The sequence below is a fragment of the Crassostrea angulata genome, chromosome 8 (genome assembly GCF_025612915.1).
Source record: "Crassostrea angulata isolate pt1a10 chromosome 8, ASM2561291v2, whole genome shotgun sequence".
Taxonomy (NCBI): Eukaryota; Metazoa; Mollusca; class Bivalvia; order Ostreida; family Ostreidae; genus Magallana; species Magallana angulata.
The window spans coordinates 34,196,169-34,216,868 of NC_069118.1; the positions used below are offsets into that span (position 1 = coordinate 34,196,169).

The 20,700-nt window shown below is 34.4% G+C and overlaps 1 protein-coding gene across 2 annotated transcripts; it reads right to left on the reverse strand.

The window, feature by feature from the left end:
- Window positions 1-9,071: 9,071 nt before the first annotated feature.
- Window positions 9,072-20,354, reverse strand: LOC128160619 (uncharacterized). 2 transcript variants are annotated; one of them, XM_052823974.1, is made up of 2 exons: window positions 20,201-20,354; window positions 9,072-11,195 (listed from the first exon to the last, which is right to left on the reverse strand). In XM_052823974.1, the coding sequence occupies exons 1-2, from the start codon at window positions 20,201-20,203 to the stop codon at window positions 9,384-9,386; spliced, it is 1,815 nt and encodes a 604-aa protein (XP_052679934.1). In that variant the 5' UTR covers window positions 20,204-20,354; the 3' UTR covers window positions 9,072-9,383. The 2 variants fall into 2 exon arrangements, with proteins under 2 accessions (XP_052679934.1, XP_052679933.1); XM_052823973.1 differs by lacking the exon at window positions 20,201-20,354 and adding an exon at window positions 16,945-17,554.
- Between the last annotated feature and the right edge of the window lie 346 nt (window positions 20,355-20,700).

A 20,700-nucleotide genomic window follows, 5' to 3' on the forward strand; every position in this document is an offset into this window, starting at 1 on the left:
GCCTTCTTTGGTGATTCATGTGGGATATGAAACGACATCGCAATGATCACTACCTTCACAACTAGCATAGCTCATCAAAAAAACATTTTATTTTTAATATTTTTACATCTTTCTTTTAACAAATAATGAATATTTTGATCGTAAAGTCTAAGTAAAAGTAACTAAATTATTTTTTATGTACATCAGTATGATAGATAAATAGCCAAATTGTCATATATGGTAATTTGAGTCTGACATGATTATTTCGCGCAGTCCGTGAATTTTATAATTTACACATTTCATTGATGATTTAAAAGGATTGGGCAACAGGCTAAGCATATGTAGACCCTTTATGGTTTTTTCGAGGTTGCTGAAAGTTTTGGAACAATCAATAAACTGGTTAGAACTGTATTTTGTATATTTCAGTCCTGTTAGTTTCAACAAGCTATGAATTGCAATTGGTTATCCTAAGAAATAAAGGAGAAATTACTTAGTAGTTGTAAAAATAATCAATGATTTTATGACGATTAAAAAGCTCATTAAATTTGGACATCTTCAAGCTCATGAATGATGGACTTATATTTTAACTGCTTAATGTCAACTGTTGGAACTGCTACATTTAGCACTTAATTATAAACTAAACTTTTAGCTCATAAAATTTTAACTCATAATTCCTTATTGTTGGTCCGTCTGTCCGTCTGTCCGTCTGTAAACTTTTTACATTTTGAACTTCTCTAAAACCGCTTATCCAATTTCAACCAAATTTGGCACAAAGCATCCTTATGGGAGGGCGAATATAAATTGCAGAAATAAAAGTCTGATCTGTATTCAAAGCGGAGAAAACCTTGAAACTGTAGAAAAAGGGGGGTGCATTTTTAAAAATCTTCTTCTCAAGAACTACCGAGTTAATCTTAACGTAATTTAGCATAAATCATCCTTAGGGAAAGGAAAATATAAATTGCAAAAATTAAAGGCGATTTCTGTTCCAAATTTGAGATAATTGCGAAAATACTTATAAAGAATGGCTCGTTATTCCATATATCGTAGACTGGCAATTCATTGCGATAGACTGGTCTTATGACAGGCATCGCCAGTCTACCGCATCTCGAAAACGAGGTTCTTTGTTTGAAGCTGGCAGTTTGTTGTGCAACAGTTCACGTGCGAATATAATCTATGAAACATGGAAATAACATTGGTGCCGATTATTGTGAAGTAAATTGAGGTTAAATATTTCAACGCGTTGTCATTTTCACTTGTGATGTTGGTTTTAGCTTGTTTTCATTTTTTCGTTTCATTTTGCTTTTTAACTTGGGAAACAATCGCCTTGTATTTGGAACATAGACTTCGGTAAATGTTTATCTGCGAAAATGATAAAATCTGATGCATTAACAACGTACTAAAGTGCATTTCCCTCTGTTTTTATTGTTTATTAATTAATTTTCTAATTGTTCCAACAAGGATCAAACAAGTGTGTTGGTGTTAGCTTGTTCGGATTTTCGTTTCGTTTTCATTATTTACGCTTTTAAACCTGGAAACTATCGTCTACAGGTATTTCGTGATTTTTACGTATCAATTCAAACAGATACTTCGGTAAATCAAACAGTTAACTGTTTACCTGCGCAAATTAAGCAAAATCTGATGTAGGGGTACTGAAATACAATTCCTTCTATCGGTAATTCGGCATTTTCTTTTGCGTAATGGTAGATTAATGCAATAGATTTTGTTGAGATGCTCGACATTTTCTCGAGTTTATTCAGTTTAAATAGAGTTTGATATCGCTGACGGAAATATGTAGGTATATACATGTATATATATATATATGATTCATTTCGAAAAAATAAATTGTGTTCTTTATTTGTTATAGTGCATGTTTCTTGTGTTTAATTGTTTACAATTTCTATTTACTAACCATATTTGAGTGTTAAGCTTCGAATTATAAGCAAGATACAAAGATTTGCTCACAATTCTATGTTTGTACACAGATCTTAAAAACTAAAAATTAAAAAAGTAAAAAATTTGTCAATATTTATTAAGAAAATATTCAAAGTCTGTTCTTCCAGAAACCAACTTTAACAACTTATTGTATTGTAAACTTAATCTTTTTAGCTCACCTGAGGGTGGGGCCACAATGGGGGGGGGGTCGAAGTTTTACATAGGAATATATACAGTATATCTTTAAAAATCTTCTTCTCAGAAACTAATCAGCCGGGAAAGCTGACACTTGTGTGGATGCATCCTCAGGTAGTGTAGATTCATAGTTATGAAAATCATGACCCCCTGGGGTAGGGTGGGGCCACAATGGGGGATCGAAGTTTAACATATGATTATATAGAGTAAATCTTTTAAAATCTTCTTCTCAGAAACTAATTAGCCAGGAAAGCTGGCACTTGTGTCGAAGCATCCTCAAGTAGTGTAGATTCAAATTTGTAAAAATCACGACCCCTGGGGATAGGTTTGGGTCACAATGGGAGGTCGATGTTTTACATAGGAATAAACAGAGTAAATATTTAAAAATCTTCTTCTCAAAAACTAATCAGTCAGGAAAGCTGAAACTTGTGTGAAAGCATCCTCAGGTTGTGTAGATTCAAGGTTGTGAAAATCATGATCCTCAGGGGTAGGGTGGGGCCACAATGGGGGGTCAAATTTTAACAAAGGAATATATACGGTAAATCTTTAAAAATCTTCTCAGAAACTAATCAGCCAGATGATTCTTTATAATTATTAAGACTTTGGCCCAGGACAATTCTTTGGCTTCACGAGAAGGTTCAGAGTTTGATGTACGTTTATATCCGATATATAAACTATTGTTAAGGATCTTTTTAAGAACTGCAATACTCAACATATGATATGACTATAAAATCATCCTGTCAGAAAGAGGACTAATGATTATAAACATAAGAATATCCAGGGGAAAATGGATTTTTTTTATACAGGATCTACATGTATTATTGTACATTGTCCAGATAGTTTGTATTATGACTCCATTAAGCTGATTTTATCATACCTATTGTTCCTCAGGTGAGCGATGTGGCCCATGGGCCTCTTGTTTTTAAAAAGTGGGAGAAATGAAAGGAATAAGGTGTAATTATGCTAATACAGAATTTTGTATACTATTTTGTATACCCGATAGCGTTACATACAAATTAATTTTGGCACATTCATCGCTGACAATTCTTGGTTATCAATTAATAGATTAATTATATAATAAACAATATCTTATTTGGCTTCGAGAAAGGGGATACTAATTAGAGTTTTATGTTTTAATAAAACATTAAAGTTTATTATTAATGAATAACAAAGTACATGTAGATATAAAATGTTTTAAAGTGCACTCGCTTATCACCACTGCGACCCGAGATCAATCCCCGTGATCGACATTGCTGGTCACTTCGCCCCAAAGCCAAAGCGCCCCATGCACGAGCGCCCCAAATTTTTTTTGGAACGCCCCAAGTACAATTCACGAGCGCCCCAAGTGTATGTCACGAGCGCCCCAAATGTTGTTTATTTCATGATGAATTTTTTTCACGTGTATGTCACGAGCGCCCCAAATGTTGTTTATTTCATGATTAATTTTTTTCATGTGTATGACACGAGCGCCCCAAATGTTGTTGGTTTTTTTTCATGATTAAATTTTTTCACGTACGAGCGCCCCAAAGTAATAATTCGAATGTTACGAGCCAAATTTCCCAATGCTCCGAATGGTAAATCATGTTATTGTTTTTTGTTTTTTGTTTTTTACGAGCGCCCCAAAATAAGTTTCGTTATAAAATATTATGAATGTAAAATGATTTTTTTTCAAGTGCTACACAAATTGCTATTCTTGCTTTTTGGGGGGGGGGGGGGGGTGGTTAAGTTTCGATGTAGTTTTCGAGTCATAAGCTATTAATGTTATTTTAACCTGAAACATGCGCCTCGACGAATCACCCAGGATACTATCTCTCAACCAGTGCCACAAAAACGCCGTCGTTTAATTACAGTGTCATCGCCAGTCTCCCAACCAGTGCCCCTACAATGCGGTCCTTCCATTCCTGACGATGAAGTGAGATTTGAAGTTCTGAAAAAGGCCTCTCGGAGCAACAAGGACATGTTAGTTGACAACAGGGGCTACTCATACAACCTTAAAAGGAACGTGCCTAATGGCCGCGACTGGCAGTGTGCGGTTCGCCAGAAAGACTTATACTGCATGGCTACAGTAAGGGAAAGGGGAAACAACTTCATCATGGGAAAACATCGCCATTGCCATGAAGGTGCACCTGGTATCGCCATCGCCCAAAAAATAATGGCCACTGTAAAGGAACATTCCGTCCGCGATGTATTCGAAAGTGCCGGTACCATCGCAGAAAAGGCTCTTTATTCGATGGGTGATGCCAATAAATTCAAACTTGGGTACTCATACACCAACGTTGATTTTAGTTCAAAATAGAACAATCTCATTTGGGGGCGTTCGTGTAAATGATGCATGTTTAACGTAAAAGTGAGATTCTCCAACGTACATTTTAAAGCAAAATTTATAACACATGTAGTCAAATATTAACTTTATAGCAACATAGAATGCTGATTTGAGAGCAAAGTTAGGTAAAGTTATTTCGAGGCGCTCGTGAAAATGATTTCCTAATCATAAGATAGTTTTCTTACAAATAGTAGCCAACTTCAGAGCACGCTCGTGAAAAAAAATCAAACAAGATTCTATGCAGAAAGACATAATCAGGAAAATCATTTTGGGGCGCTCGTGAAAACGATCCCGATCGATTTTGTACAATATTGGAAAATCCAATTTTGGGGCGCTCGTGCAAATGATCCAAGACGTAAGGTGTAATGATACAACAAGTTTCTATGCAGAAAGACATAATCAGGAAAATCACTTTGGGGCGCTCGTGAAAACGATCCCGATTTTAGTACAATATTGGAATATCCAATTTTGGGGCGCTCGGGCAAATTATTCAAGACGTAAGGTGTAATGATACAACAAGATTCTATATATGCAGAAAGACATAATCAGGAAAATCATTTTGGGGCGCTCGTGAAAACGATCCCAATTTTAGTACAATATTGGAAAATCCAATTTTGGGGCGCCCGGGCAAATTATTCAAGACGTAAGGTATAATGATACAACAAGATTCTATGCAGAAAGACATAATCAGGAAAATCACTTTGGGGCGCTCCTGAAAACGATCCCGATTTTAGTACAATATTGGAGAATCCAATTTGGGGCGCTCGTGCAAATTTTCCAAGACGTAAGGTATAATGATAATTTTACTTTGGGGCGCTCGTGAATACATTTGGGGCGCTCGTAAAACGTAATTGGGGCGCTCCAAAAAAAAATTGGGGCGCTCGTGCATGGGGCGCTTTGGCTTTGGGGCGATACGACAGTAACCCGAATGGATATGCTGTTTGCCCACTTGGTTTTCTCCGAGCACTTCGGCTTTCTCCAACATCGATGACCCCCTCGCGCTGACATCCGTGCCAACTAAAGGCATTAAAGACATAGGCGTCGGAACCTAAGTGGGGGGGGGGGCTTATTTTGCTCATGACTTTTGGAAAGAAAAATGTTATGGTCGGAATTTTTTTTTTTGGAAGTATAGGATTATCCCCCCCCCCCCTCCACGGATTAGGATTTTCAAGATTTTGGGGGAATTAGGTTTTTTTCTATCAATATTTCTTAGGATCAGTCTAGCCCCCCTTCAATTTGGTTCCGACGCCAGTGAAAGATGTTAATCAATATAAGCTGTATAACTTGTTTATCAATCATTTTAAAATAAAAAAGGTTCAATCAGTTTAAAAAAAATGCTAATCTTAAAATCGTGTGTATTAAAAAACTGACATTCCTATCCGATCTAGCAAAAGTATGATTTTTAGTGGGTCGCCCAATATTTATGTTGGTTGTTCAAAGCCCGGGACTTAAGAATATGGATATTCATTTATTCTGAAGTATCAATCACACGTTAAAATTTCGCAGTGTCAGTTCGGTGTCTTCCCACTTAGCCAACATTTTGAAAAATACAGGTAGATTTGTGTTGGCTAAGTGGGAATGGGGTGCAATCTTGTAATTCCGCTCCTCTACGATACGCTATACAAGATCTTGTATAGCGTATCGTAGAGGAGCGGAATTACAAGTCTAATTAATGGGGTGCAGGCGGAGAACAAAAGAATTTAATTACAGGTAAGTTATAGTCTGTTTTCAGATGAAAGAAGGAGAAATAATATATATTTGTTAGCCTACAGAAAAATACATATAAATTGAGCTTCTGTCCCAGTACTTTATTTTATTTGATAAATTCGGATGAAAATGTAATTTTTGAAAATGAACTGTTGCATATTCGCCTAAAATTCATGCCCTTAATTAGGGTACAAATATAATAGTTTGTCTATTTTCATCATAAATTGAAATAATTATATAAGCTGACTTAACTTAAACTTGGCATTATAAAAATAATGTAATTTTAAGAATCACGTTTGAAATTTTAACTATACATCATATGGGTCATATTTCAATTCTTCTTTTTTTCAATCTTCTTTGGTTTCTATGATTTTTTTGATTAATTCCAATCTACAGAATATGAAATTAACAAAACACAAAAACGCTAAATAAAGTGCTTATATTTTTAATGGTGTATACTTCACATTCAATAAGATTCATTGTATGATGATCAATACATCATTAGTTTTGAAGATAAAATCCTCCATTGTCATTTTCTATAAAGTTGATCTGCACCTGAAGGTTATGCATTTTGGTTATTTGTGTCTTTCAACTAGCAGTCCGTAAAACAATTAAAAACTCATGATTTTCAGGCTTTTGGTTCTGTAAATTAATTGTCATAACAATGCTTCTCAATTTCAATTTGTTTATTTTCTCAAACCATTAAAATACACCTGAACATGAGGTATAAAATTGTGTTATTTGCATGAAATTGTAATGTCAATGGTCTTATTAAATATAATATTAATATATTACAACATAGTAACACATGTTTCTAGTCTATTCTTTAAAAACGGCTAATCAGTTCACCAACAGAGAAAGGTGAATTGCGTAACATTACGTATACAGTATGTGTATACAGAATTTGGGTGGTTGAATTCATTGCTTATAATTTAATTCTTTTATCTTCATTGTAGATAAAAACGGTCATTTGACCTTTAAAATGACGGAAAATTGTACAAAATTCAAACGTAACGTCAGGCGTATTGATACGTTTTTGACGTTAGTCTTACTATGACGTAGGCAACATTCTTTATACGATATAAAATAATTTTTTAGCCAATCAGAAAGCGCATTACAACCAGAATTAAATTATTTTAAATTCAAAGAAATTCTGCGTATTCAACACAATGTTTACAAAATACATCCATAAAATTACCTTTAAATGATATACTTTACACTCGATTGAAATACAATTAACAAACTGACTAGACCAGACCAGACCAGACCAGAGTTAATCAGGAATGCAGATAGTAATTGAGAACACAGCTAAAGTAGATTTTATATACACATCTAGTAAAAATGTGATTGTTTGAATGAATGTAAATTTTGAATCATTATAGGAATCATATGAACATACGATGTGTGTCTGTGTGAATAAGTAAAATAAAACTTCTTTACGCGATATGTGGTATATTATAGATTCCTTTAGCCATGTTAAAATTAAAAAAGTTTTATTTTTCAAATTTCTTAGAATTTTATATATTTTGAAAAGAGAGAGAGAGAGAGAGAGAGAGAGAGAGAGAGAGAGAGAGAGAGAGAGAGAGAGAGATCAACATTCGATAAGATCTCCCATGGCACGTGGTCAGAGCACGGGTGCTGTCACAGACAGGAAGTGTTATGTAATTGTTATACACACCCGTAAACACAGGGATAGCTTTTCTATATACCTGTCTGAATCATGCATTATTTTCTCTTCATGCAGTAAAATAGAAAGCGCGTATGATCATGCACTTTTATATATACGTCCCTGGTATGATATATATTTCTGAAAAGGCCCGTTAGGGAAACATTTGCTCTTAGAGAGAGAGAGAGAGAGAGAGAGAGAGAGAGAGAGAGAGGGGGGGGGGTCTCAACATTCGATAAGATTTCTCATGGCACGTGGTCAGAGCACGGTTACTGTCACAGACAGGGTGTAATAGTTACTCACCCGTAAACACAGGGATGACTGTGTTTGAATTACATGTATTCATGTATGCATTATTTTGTGTTCGAATATGATCTTGAACATATACTAATCTCTAGTTGATTACGAGTTATAACTTATAAACTTTGTACTATATAGTATTTAACATAAACAAACAGAGATGACACGGGTTAGTGTCATTTACAGCGCCGTGTTTGATTTTCAACTGTACACGCGGCTGTTCCAAGACACCAACAAATTTTGTCTCCAGCCCCTCAGTGAGAATGCTGTAAGAGAAGTTTAGTAAAGTACTCTATTCGGTTGTGGCTCCCTTTTTTGCGGCTCAACATTCCATGTGGCTGTCAATTAGACATTAATTGTATTGTAGGTGAATAAAAAAATAATAGGAGCCTTTTAGAAAATTGATTATGTTCCTTTCAGATATTATATTATTATTTGTTATAATTTCTATATATTTATATATAATCACATTGTCTGAGAAGTAAAATGACTGTGTAAAGTGTTAATCAATCCGTTTAGTTGCAATTATCAATTAGAAAGTTTACAAAACTATTTAGAAGTCATTTTACCTCATTTAATTAATTAAATCAGTGTTGTCATTATTCTTATACTTCATACACACGCGTCTTTGAAGTCGCAAAAGTGCATGTAACAACCGGTGTAAATGACCACAACATATAAGTTCACACTGTCACCTTGTGGTTCATTCTTTCTACATGAACATTATTACTTTTGAATTTCTTTAACAGTATTTATCCGCTTTTCAAAAAATAAAAAAGAGGGTGGGGGATACTGTTTGATAGACAATGTACAATGCACACAATGTACAATGTATATGCTAGTTACCTGTACGTATTACACATATGAATTTTGAGTCCAGTGGTACAATGTATCCTTGCAACACGTTTTTAATTAGTTCAAAACAAACTAGGACGTTGGCAAAATTCATCTAAAATAAAACCACATGTACACTATTTACAACCACATTTTATTGATAAAAACATGAATGAACATACAGACACTCTTGAACAGCTACATCAGTGCATCTCATCTTGATAAATTTTAAACATCAAAAAGATATTCAGGAAACCTGTCGTATGAAAGACAAAATCACAAACTGTTCAGAAGATATCTGATCAGAAGGAAGAGTCTTGTATTGTGTTCAATTGTTGATAAAAGATGACAAAAAAAGCAAACCAAGTTGGTGGAATACGATGGACTCTATTTTCGAACTTCTGAATTCCCTCCCAAAAATTATTATCATCAGCTAATGAGCTATTTTTAGACATGTTCTGCCTCTGATGACCTGACAAGTTCCAAATAAAATTGATGCAGGAGGCTGTTTTGCTGTAAAAGGAGTTCTTCAGTTTCACCTAAGTCCAGCACAGAAATCTTTTGAAATGCACACTTTGTCAATGTAAAGGATTCTTGGTTCTTACTTGCAACAACAACAACAACATGAACTGCAACATTTTCATTCACAAAAATTTGTTTCACCACATTTAAAGCTTGACCAATTGTATCACCTCGATGCATAGCACCAGTTGCCACTTGAACAAGATACAATGTTTTTTCCTCAACTTTGACCCTTGACGAACACCCTTCCTTTTCATCAGAGTCAGTATAATAGACAAAGTAATCTATTCCCATAAAATTTGGTATTTTTGGATATACCAAAAATCTATCATATGACTTTGCATAGTGTTTAATAAAAAGAGAAAATAAGGCAACATTTCTTTCATGACCTTTCAGATTGTTCGGTACATCTTGATAGTGCAAAGACAGGTCTTTTGTGTAACATTCAACGAAGTTTTTAGCAGGAATATATTTCATTTTCCAAGATGATTGTGACACTTCTTGTTTTGTCTGTGATGGCTGATACAATGTATTACCACCCCTTTCCGGCAGAAGTACTCCTTGCTTTTTTTGAGACTCAACAAACAATTTTTCAAACTCCTTTCTAGCTCCACCATTCTGAAACATAATTTGCAACATTTTATCAGAACTAATTTTTGCATTGTGAATCATCTCTTCCAAATGATACGGAAACCTTCGTCGCCAACAGTTTGCCAAGTTTGGAATTAAATGTCGAATTTTTACACAACGATCACCAACACCCAAATCCATCCTTGCATACTCAAGGTTACTTTGTAGATCCTCAGCTTGGACTCTGTAGTACTGAACTTCAAATATGTTGATCCCTATACTAAATTCCTGTGCCTCTTCCCATTTCATGATAATTTCCCTTTTGTTTGGAATGAAATTGAGCAGAACAGCAGTGTGAAGTTGAAACCTGGAATACTCAGGACTTTCACAACTTTTACAATTTGCGATTTTGTGTTGTTTTTCTTTTGTGAACTGTGCAAAAGCATCATCCACTGTTCCATCTGTTCTCGTGTACATATCCTCCAAAACACTGTTCAATAATCTGGGCGTCATTATGTATTCTTTTGAGAACTCATTATACACTTCCTTTCCTTTTTCCTTTAGACTAAGTCTATGATCATAACTCTCATCCTCCCTGTCTTTTTTTGCGATCAAGTACTCCAAGGACCCCTTCCAAATATCTACAAAGGAGTCCTCATCAAGCTGAAATTTTCTTCCAAATTCTGTAAATTTCTGTGCACTTGCAGTGAAGCCTGTTTCAATGAGAATAAACTTTGGTCTTTTAACTTGTCGTTCCACAATCTTCTTCATCTTGTTTAGATAATGTGTATTATAGAGAGTTAAATGATCAACAATAATACAGTCATTATCTTTGAACTTTTTTGAATGAGCGATGAAAAATTCCAAATCTTCATCTCGCTTTTCAATTTCGTTTACATCAACATAATGAACAGAGAGGTCATCATTTTCTCGACACTTTAAAATATAGTAAATCGCTGATGATGTCTTCCCCAAACCTTCAATACCATTCAAATAGATCAAGGTAGTCTTTTTTGCTCTGTTATCCTCTATTGCCTCCACAAACTTCTTATGAAACTCTGTCTTTATAAAGTATCTTCCCTCCTCGAAGTCATTTACATTGGCTAAAAAGCTTTCTTCTTTATCGTCAAATACATGTCTTAGAATATTTGCTTCAAATTCCTGAGCCTGAAAAATAAATTGAGTAAGCATGTATATGGTACTGATAACTCCTGATTGATATTAAGAAAATTCTGTAATACTTGCCCCTATGCTATGTAGATTCATCATGTGGAGTTTTATACCTATAACTGTAATCATAAAATGTAAGATGTTGATGCCAAGGCCCTGGTCATGATATACATAATACAGTCCCTGAAACATTTTACTTCCCTCATGGACAGGGAGTGAACAGTAAGCGAACACAGAGTGCACGGTGAGCAAACGCTGAATTGAATTGAGTAAGCGGCTGTGAACGGTGAGCTCACACAGAACGCAGAGTGCAAACGGTAGCAAAATGTGAATGGAAGATGTATGATTGGTTCGAACAACTTGGGTTTATCCTCCGTCTCTTACTTCAACAAGAATAGATATTAAAATATATAGTATTGTTTTGTTATAAACTTCTGCAAGAACAAGTGCTTTCAATTTCATGCATTAAAATTTGGTCAAGGATTGAAACAAAATTAAAACTAAAATTATCATTAAGATGAAAGAACTGTAAACGTAATCTAAACTCATTTTATTGATGATTGATAATTTAATGAATTCCTAAAGAAGTAATTTGTCGCAAGTAGGGAGAATGTTTTAAACTTGCCAAATAAAATGGAAAAAAATCAACACATGTAAATATAAAATGAAGATTTTTAATTTTTCCAATTTGTGTTTACAAAATTGTAGGGACATGCTATCATAGTTAACATTACAGATTACAAAGCTCACCAAGACTAGGCATCATCGTTTTGAGACCACCTTTTTCATATTATATGAAAATCATAGTTAATCATGTTAATGATCTTGGATGTTCATGGATACTGTTTTGACACAATATCGTATATCATATGTAAATAAAAGTTTGAAAATCATATGTTCATTTAATACTGTATTGTAAGATACAATGTTTATCAATACAATAATATAAAAATTGATATTGCATCCTATGATACTATACAATATATATCATATGATACAATATAATACTGTAATATATAATAATACAATATGATATTGTAACATACGCTATGACATTGTATCAAGATATGATATTGTATCATATATTATGATATGGTTTTGTATCTTGTAAAACATTGTATTTGATCACATAATACAATATCATAATATATATGATACAATATAGTATCATATGATAAAATATCATATCACATAATAAATCACAAAATTGTAACATATGATATTATATTGTATGATACAGCCCGATATTGTATTGTATGCCATAATATTTTGAAGCCCCTCTTCAATAGCAATGAAAATAGACGGGTGTTCAAAATATCGCGGCCATAATATTTTGAACCCCCTCTCCAATAGCACTGAAAAATAGAGGGGTGTTCAAAATATCGCGGCCATAATATTTTGAAGCCCCTCTCCAATAGCACTGAAAAATAGAGGGGGGTTCAAAATATCGCGGTAATAATAGTTTGAACCCCCTCTCCAATGGAAATTGGAAATAGGAGGGGGGTTCAATATATCGCGGCTATAATATTTTGAAGCCCCTCTCCAATAGCACTGAAAAATAGAGGGGGGTTCAAAATAACGTGGCAATAATATATTGAACCCCCTCTCCAATGGGAATTGGAAATAGGAGGGGGGTTCAATATATTGTGGCCATAATATTTTGAACTTCCTCTCCATTGGCAATGAAAATTAGAGAGGGGGGGGGGGGGGTCAAAATATCGCGGCCATAGTATTTGAACCCCATTCTAAATGGGAATTGGAAATAGGAGGGGGGTTCAATATATCGTGGCCATAATATTTTGAACCCCCTCTCCAATAGCAATGAAATTAGAGGGGGGTTCAAAATATCAAAGCCATAATATTTTGAACCCCCTCTCCAAAGGGAATTGGAAATAAGAGGGGGGTTCAATATATTGCGGCCATAATATTATGAACCCCATCTCTAATAGCAATGAAAATAAGAGGGGGTTTCAAAATATTGCAGCAATAATATATTGAACCCCCTCTCCAATGGGAATTGGAAACAGGTGGGGGGTTCAAATATATCGCGGCTATAATATTTTGAACCCCCTGTCCAATAGCAATGAAAATTAGAGGGGGTTCAAAATATTGCGGCTATAATATTTTGAACCCCCCTCTCCAATGGGAATTGGAAATAGAAGGGGGGTTCAATTTATCGCGGCCATAATATTTTGAACCCCCTCCCCAATAGCAATCAAAATTAGAGGGGGGTTCAAAATATCGCGGCCATAATATTTTGAACCCCCTCTCCAAAGGGAATTGGAAATAAGAGGGGGGTTCAAAATATCGCAGCCATAATATTTTGAATCCCCTCTCCAAAGGGAATTGGAAATAAGAGGGGGGTTCAATATATCGCGGCCATAATATTTTGAACCCCATCTCCATTAGCAATGAAAATTAGAGGGGGGTTCAAAATATCGCGTCCATAATATTTTGAACCCGGGGTTCAATATTTCATGGGGGGGTTCAATATATCGCAGCGATATTTTGAACCCGGGTTCAATATATCGTGGGGTTCAAGATATTATATGACACCGGTCATTTTGGTTCTAAAATTATAGTAGCTGGAAGTTTATATTTATAACATGGAACGATAGTCTAACATAATCTTATTCGTATTTTCTGCTACATTACTTCATTTAAACAATACAGAACTTATTTGTGTGGTTATTAAGTGGGTTTTTTCACGTTAAAAAACTTTTAAGCATATTTTGTTTTCTTAATCATAGAATATATTAAGTAAAGAGCGGTTTAATATACCATAATTTTCACAAGTTGTTGAAATTAATTGATCAGTTACAAATTATCTATCTACACTTTGAAGGAAGCAAGGGGTAGTGTCACTTACGTAATCAACCAATTAACACTACCATGCCAGCCCCCAGGCGTTCACTCAACCATCCAGGTATAGTCCACGCGGAGCTAATACGCTTGATCGGCCATGTGTGCACTTCGAGAGATCAAGAACTTCGAGAGATTGGAGTTTGAGAGGTCAAGAGTTAATTTGCTTAGTTGTATAGAGAAAAAAATAGGGACCGTGATTTCACTTCCAGAGATCGAAGTTCGAGCCATCAAGTGTCACTTGTATATCATACAATATCATGTGATATAATAATATATACACATTACACAAATCGGAACCGAACCGAAATCCGGAAAAACAGAACCAAAACCGAACCGAACAAATTGTTCCGCAGTTCTCAGTTTTTTCGGGTACCCGTGACAGCCCTAATATATACAATATCATATTATACAATATCATTTCATAATTCACAAAATTATTTACATTTCATCAGCATGACAGTTTCAAATCATGAACTTTGACCTTTTTAATTATAAAATGTCTCCGGCAAAATCATTTGAATTTTTTTAAAATAAAAGACTTCAGTATAGTGAACAAAATGCTACTAAACTTTCGTACAAATCCTAAAAATTGCAAGCCGCAAACCTTACCTTAAACCTGAACAGTGAGCAAACGCTAAATGTTCTGTGAACTGTGAGCGCACGGTGAACGCTTTGTAAACGGTGAGCGCGAACGGAGAGCGCAAAACTGTGAATGGTGAACACACAGTGAGCAAACGCAAAAATGGGAAAGTAGAATGTTTCAGGGACTGTATAAGCAGAAAGCTTCACATCATCTTTATGTATACAAGTAGTTTGGTTTTAGAGTACTTGGGGGAATTCAGGTTCTCTTATCCTTAGTCAAAAGTGTTGTTATCAATCATCTTAACTCTTTACCCCTTAATGCCACCTTTTGACGCATAGGCCATATCCTTAACACTCTACCCTGGGCTACCCTTAGACTGTTTTCAGATGAACTGAAAACAGCTGGTGTGTGTTTTTGAATAGAATTATTACAGGTCTTAGCAAATCAAACACATAGAAAATTATATATCAATGGATTTGTAATAAATTAAAGTTTTAATATTCATTGAAAAAAAAAATTATTTGAATCACTAATAAAGCAATACAGGTGCTAACAGGTATATGAAAATAAAACTGAGTGTTCTACATTAAAGCTTTATTAAGAATAATTTCACAACAGATACTTGATAAACATATTTAAAACTGTGTGTATTACAAATAATTATTTAATAATTTTTATAGAAAGATTCCATTGTCATCATGGAATTCGTTTTTGATAGTAAATAATTAAATGTACCTGTAGCTGACTTTTCAATTTATGTCTATCGTTTTCAGACTTATATTTACGAATTTTTTTCAATAAATGGTGTAAGAGAATTTGATATATCTAGCATGTTAACAAAATAAGTGTGTTGACTTTTTGAAAAAGTACAAATTTACCGGTATATTCGTGTATTTAGGGGTTGCAGGTAATGCACACCTTGTGTTCCGTTTTCTGTAACTACAGATTTTTCCACAAAATTTTGCATGAATTTGACATCTGGCTTTCATCATTCAATCTCACTACCAATAAATCTAGAAAATTCTGCCCCTAAACTTGATTATAAACAAAAAGTGAAAACATGTGCGATGTCCGCATCGTAGTCCGCCATCTTTGTTTATTGTAGTAATGCATCATGCCACCATACACAGGTAAATCACGGGATATCTTTATTTAGAATGAGTGAACAACAATCCGTATACATGGCCAGGTGTATACCAGTCAATGTTTATAATAAACAACAGGTGTTGAGGGGTCTAATTAAGAGCTGTATATAGGGTGCGTCAAAAGTCGTCATTAAGGATATGGCCAGGGTCGTCAAAACGCGTCATTAAGGGTTAAAGGATAGAAACCTCTAAGGGGAAAAGAGTTAAAGCTGCTTTGTTTGATTTTTTGGTCATTACAGTATCAAATAATTTTCAATACAAACCAATTAGCTTAGGAAGTTAGACTTAACATTTCACATATTTACACCAGCAGAATTAGTATCCTTTCAAATATAGAAATGTTCAAAGTAAATAAAAATAATTTCACTATGGGAACACAAAAAATGCATCATGGGTGTGTATACAAAAGGGAACCATTTGAATTGTCCCCAAATCAATTGGTCTTATTCAACCTGCATATTATGCATCGATTGTAAACAAAACAAACTTCATAACTAAGTTGAGAGGACAAAATGTACACAGGTTAATTTTTGATTTTCAAACACATTTCATATTCATAGCAAAATTCAAACTCACAGGGTTCTCATTAACATTTAGAGTAGGTGGAGGAAAATAAACAGTAGGCGGCACTCTTGAGGGCCGCAGGCCCGAACTGAGGGCCAGAGGCCCGATGGGGGTGAGTCCGAGAGGGGTTTTTCCCCCTTTCGGCAATAGGGGGGTACGAAAATTTTTAAAATTTACATTGCAGGAGGTGGCATCTTGGACCTCTCTGGGCATATTTTGACCTGTTTTATTTGTTCACAATATAGCACTTTTTAGGGGTCCTTTTTGCAAAAAAAAAAAAACAAAAAAACCTCATAGGCATAGCACAGAGCCTATCAATCTGACTTTCTTGATTTATATATTTAAATACTTTTTAAACAATTTTTTTGTTGTAGCAGTTGAAAATCTTGTTTGATTAAATGTATTGATATTTAAGTTTAGGTGTCTGGAAGACTATAGAGTCTGAGTGTCTGTAGCTCATTAAATAGATCTCTTCAACTGAGTTATCACAATTGTAAAAAAAATGTGCAAGTTTCATTGATATCCATTTAGAAAGTTATAAGTACCCACTGGTTATTCTTTGTTAGAAAAAAATATGACACAAACTTACAGACTGACTTATCAGTAATGAATCAGACTTCATTTTGTACTTCCGTTCATCATTAATTCTTTACATGTATGTGTGGCATATTACATGTAGGTCTGGAATGGCCGACGTTCCCGTGCGCCATCTCAACATGTTCGGTTTGAGGAAGAAATCAGATTGTCATTTTAATATCAAATTGAATAAAAACGATCGAGAGTTTTCAGTGTGTGTGACATTATGAATAAATAAAATTAAAGACAATAAATGATCTGTGCAGGGAGGTATAAATGTCCCTCATTTGTGTTAAAGAATAAAAAAGATCAGCCTTATTTCAAAGAAATATAATATAAAAGACAAATATTAATTCGTCATCCAATTTTGGAAACGGGAAAATTCCATGCCATTATTAATCTTTAAAACAATCGGTCCATCAATTTGTTTATATTTTACTTGGCTTCCTATGCCTCATACAAAACCGGAAAAGAAAAACGCTTAGTAAAACTTGAACCAGTCCGATTGTGATTCCGGAATCATCAGCGCGTTTTAAAGAAGGGATCATAATCTAATAAGAAAAGCATCAAAATTTTATGCTTACGATATTGCATTCACAACGTTTAATAAAACAAACGAGGTAACCAAAGGCCTCTACTGCATTACTGATTTTTCTTTACATGATCATACTAATTTTTAAAAGTAAAGTAACCGGCGCCATTGTAAAAATAGACGGCGAAATCACCGGTCGCCGGCACTTAATGAGAACCCTGAACTCATAACACAATCATATGTTAGTCTGCTTTGACATCAGGGGAAAATCTTATTAAGGGGCGAATAAATGTAATACCCTTTTATGTATATCATTTTTCAATTGAAATATGGCTTATTTGCACAGTAATGCCTATTATTATACACATACTAACCAAACCTATCGTTTAAAAGTGTACATAAGAAACACCGTGTAGAATTGCACATAAGGGGGCCGTGATCGGTGTAGGGCGGGGCCGTGATTTTGAAGGGGTGAAAGTAGGTTCATCAACTGTATTCAAAGACTTATTATGTTTCATTAAAATCAATTTTGATAACCAAAAGTATTGCGCGGAAGACAGTGATTATTGAGAAACTACTTCTAGTAACATGGGAGTTAAGATATCTTTGGAAAAGCTCAAACACTTCGACAATATGCAGGTAGGGTAGATGCCACGAATTATTTACAGGGTAATTTATTAAAAATTTTGAATCCTACTGCAGAACTTTCACGTTTTTTCGTCTAAAATCATTCCAGTGAATAGAAAATCTATATTTGTAAGAGAAAACCATCTCACATGTATGAATTGAGGAGTATTTGATCGAAAACTTGATGTGGCATAGGGGGCTGATGATCTTGTGGAAAAGGGGGGCTGTGACTATATTTCATTTAAGCAAATTTTCCCAACAAAATCCACATTTTAATATAGTGATGAACATGTGGTTATTGAATTCTAAATCTATTCAATGTATTGCTACTCCCATTTTTTTTATTTCACCATTTTTTTTAATTTATATATTCTAAAATTCATTTCAATATGAGAACCATGATATCATATGTAAATTATATTTTATAATCAAAGGCCGGAGCCGCCAAAGGCGTCAAGCTGACATTTTATTTAATATAGATATCATTAATTTGAATTTCTGCACCAATAGTCATATACAGTGAAGTCGCCAATTCCGGGTCACGTCACACTGTTTCTTTGATATTTTACAAAGCTATTCTATTTAAATTTTATACTATATATATATATATTGAAAGTACATTTTGTACTTTATTGTATTGTATTTTAATACAATAACTCATCATACTTACAAATTTCAAAGTTCAGTTTCTGCTCTACCACCCATTTTTACAGAATGCTTGTGTTTTAACAATTTTATATGCATCAACAATAAATCAATCTTTTTTCTGAATGGTATAAAAATGGAATAATGTTTTTAAAAGATATTATTAACAATGATGGCTCTTTCTTAACTTAGATGAGTTTTATGAAAAATTTAAATTTAAACCCCCTTTTCTTCAATACAACAGCAGTCTATCCTAAAAGCACCGGACCGTCGGACAAAACTGGTGAAAATCTAATTGGTCCGATGCACTAACCGGTAAAATCTGTCCATTTGTCCGAGGTTTGATTGGTTGGGTTTCAAATATTATATTTTCTTTTAGAATTTTGGACCGGTGAAAATTTGTTTGGTCCTGTGAAATATTTTAAACTGTCTGTTCAAATGTCCTGTGATGATTTTTCTTTTTCGCGAAGACTTCAACAGTCTCCTTTCCTCTATCCCAAATAATTGGAAAAAACATGTCAAAGACAAAACACATCCTCCCCATAGCGAAGGAAATATAACGCACTCCTTGTCTGTTCAAGGAAAACTTCTACCATTAAGTGAATTAAAATGTAAAGATGCATATTGGATTTTAATTAACAGTTGCAAGGAAATTACTCTCTGTATCCAATGGTCAGAAATATTTGAAGTAGAAATTCCAGTCTCTAATTATAAAAAGATATTTTTAAAATTTACCTTTTCAGTGTTGCACACAAACTAACGCACAATCTCTTCAGCTCAAAATATTACACAGAATCATAGTACATAACAAGTCGCTTTTTAATATGAAATTGATTCCAAGTCCCAACTGTAACACAGGCAACTGTAATCAAATTGACACTATACATCATAGATATTTCCAGTGTAGATGCATACAAATTTTCTGGAAAGATCTAATATATTGGTGGCAACTTCGAACAGAGATAATTTTCTTTCGCATGAAGCTTATTTCTTAGAAATTTTTTAAAAGCAATGAACTCAATTTGTTTGTCTGGTGACTTTGAATGAATTAGATGGATAAAGCATTTTCCAAGTAAAATGCAATAATTTAGTGGAACATTTTTTACTTTGTAGATGCCAAATATGTCATCTCGCATGGTTAAGTGATTGACATTTTCTATCTGCTCTAAACAGTCTTTGAACAATTTTCACAGGTTCATAATTTGAATACGAGGATACAACACATTAACAGCGTTTCCCTTGTTACAATAAAAGTTTAAACATACTTTCACCACTTCAAAATCACGGCCCCGGGTTACACCGATCAGCCCTTAGTGCGATTCTACACGGTGAGAAAGGACGCCATTTTGATTTTTGTCTCTTTTGATGTTATCATTATGATTGTTGTTATTTATATTCTTTTAAATGAATATATATACATATATATACATACATAAATATATATATATAGTTAAGAAATACGCACCATTTCATCATTTACAGTCGCTATCAGTCGGACTTGGTAGTCTGACACCGACTCAGCTATCGACCCGGTGCGTCCATTTACCCAAATGAACTCAAATGGACCCAAATGAACCCAAATGGACCCAAATGGCGACCCAAATGAACCCAAATGGCAATGCAAATGGAAAATAATCACAAATAAATCAATGTTATAACTAATTTATAATGAATTACATTATGAAATTATTTTGTAAATAATTCTATATGGGTGCTGTGTACGTTATCAGGCACGTTACAGTGGCGGATTCAAGGGGGGGGGGGGGGGGCGCACCCGGCGCGCGCCCCCTAAAATTGTCAAAATATAAAGTTAAATCATCCTCCTCCTGGCAAAGAAAATGTACAAATTTCGAGTCTTAATTTTCAACTTTCGGAAACTCATGGGATTTCTCTACATTGGACTAATTTCAACGGAGTAGTATGAAGAAAACCCGTGGGTTCAATGGCGTAACGTACATTTATAGT

Excerpts from the sequence above, each read along its gene's own strand:
- LOC128160619 (XM_052823973.1), bottom strand. The coding sequence starts at position 16,977 with ATGAAGTCTGATTCATTACTGATAAGTCAGTCT. Across the intron at positions 11,196-16,944 it reads CATTACTGATAAGTCAGTCT|GCTCAGGAATTTGAAGCAAA; the intron begins GTAAGTTTGTGT and ends TTTATTTTTCAG.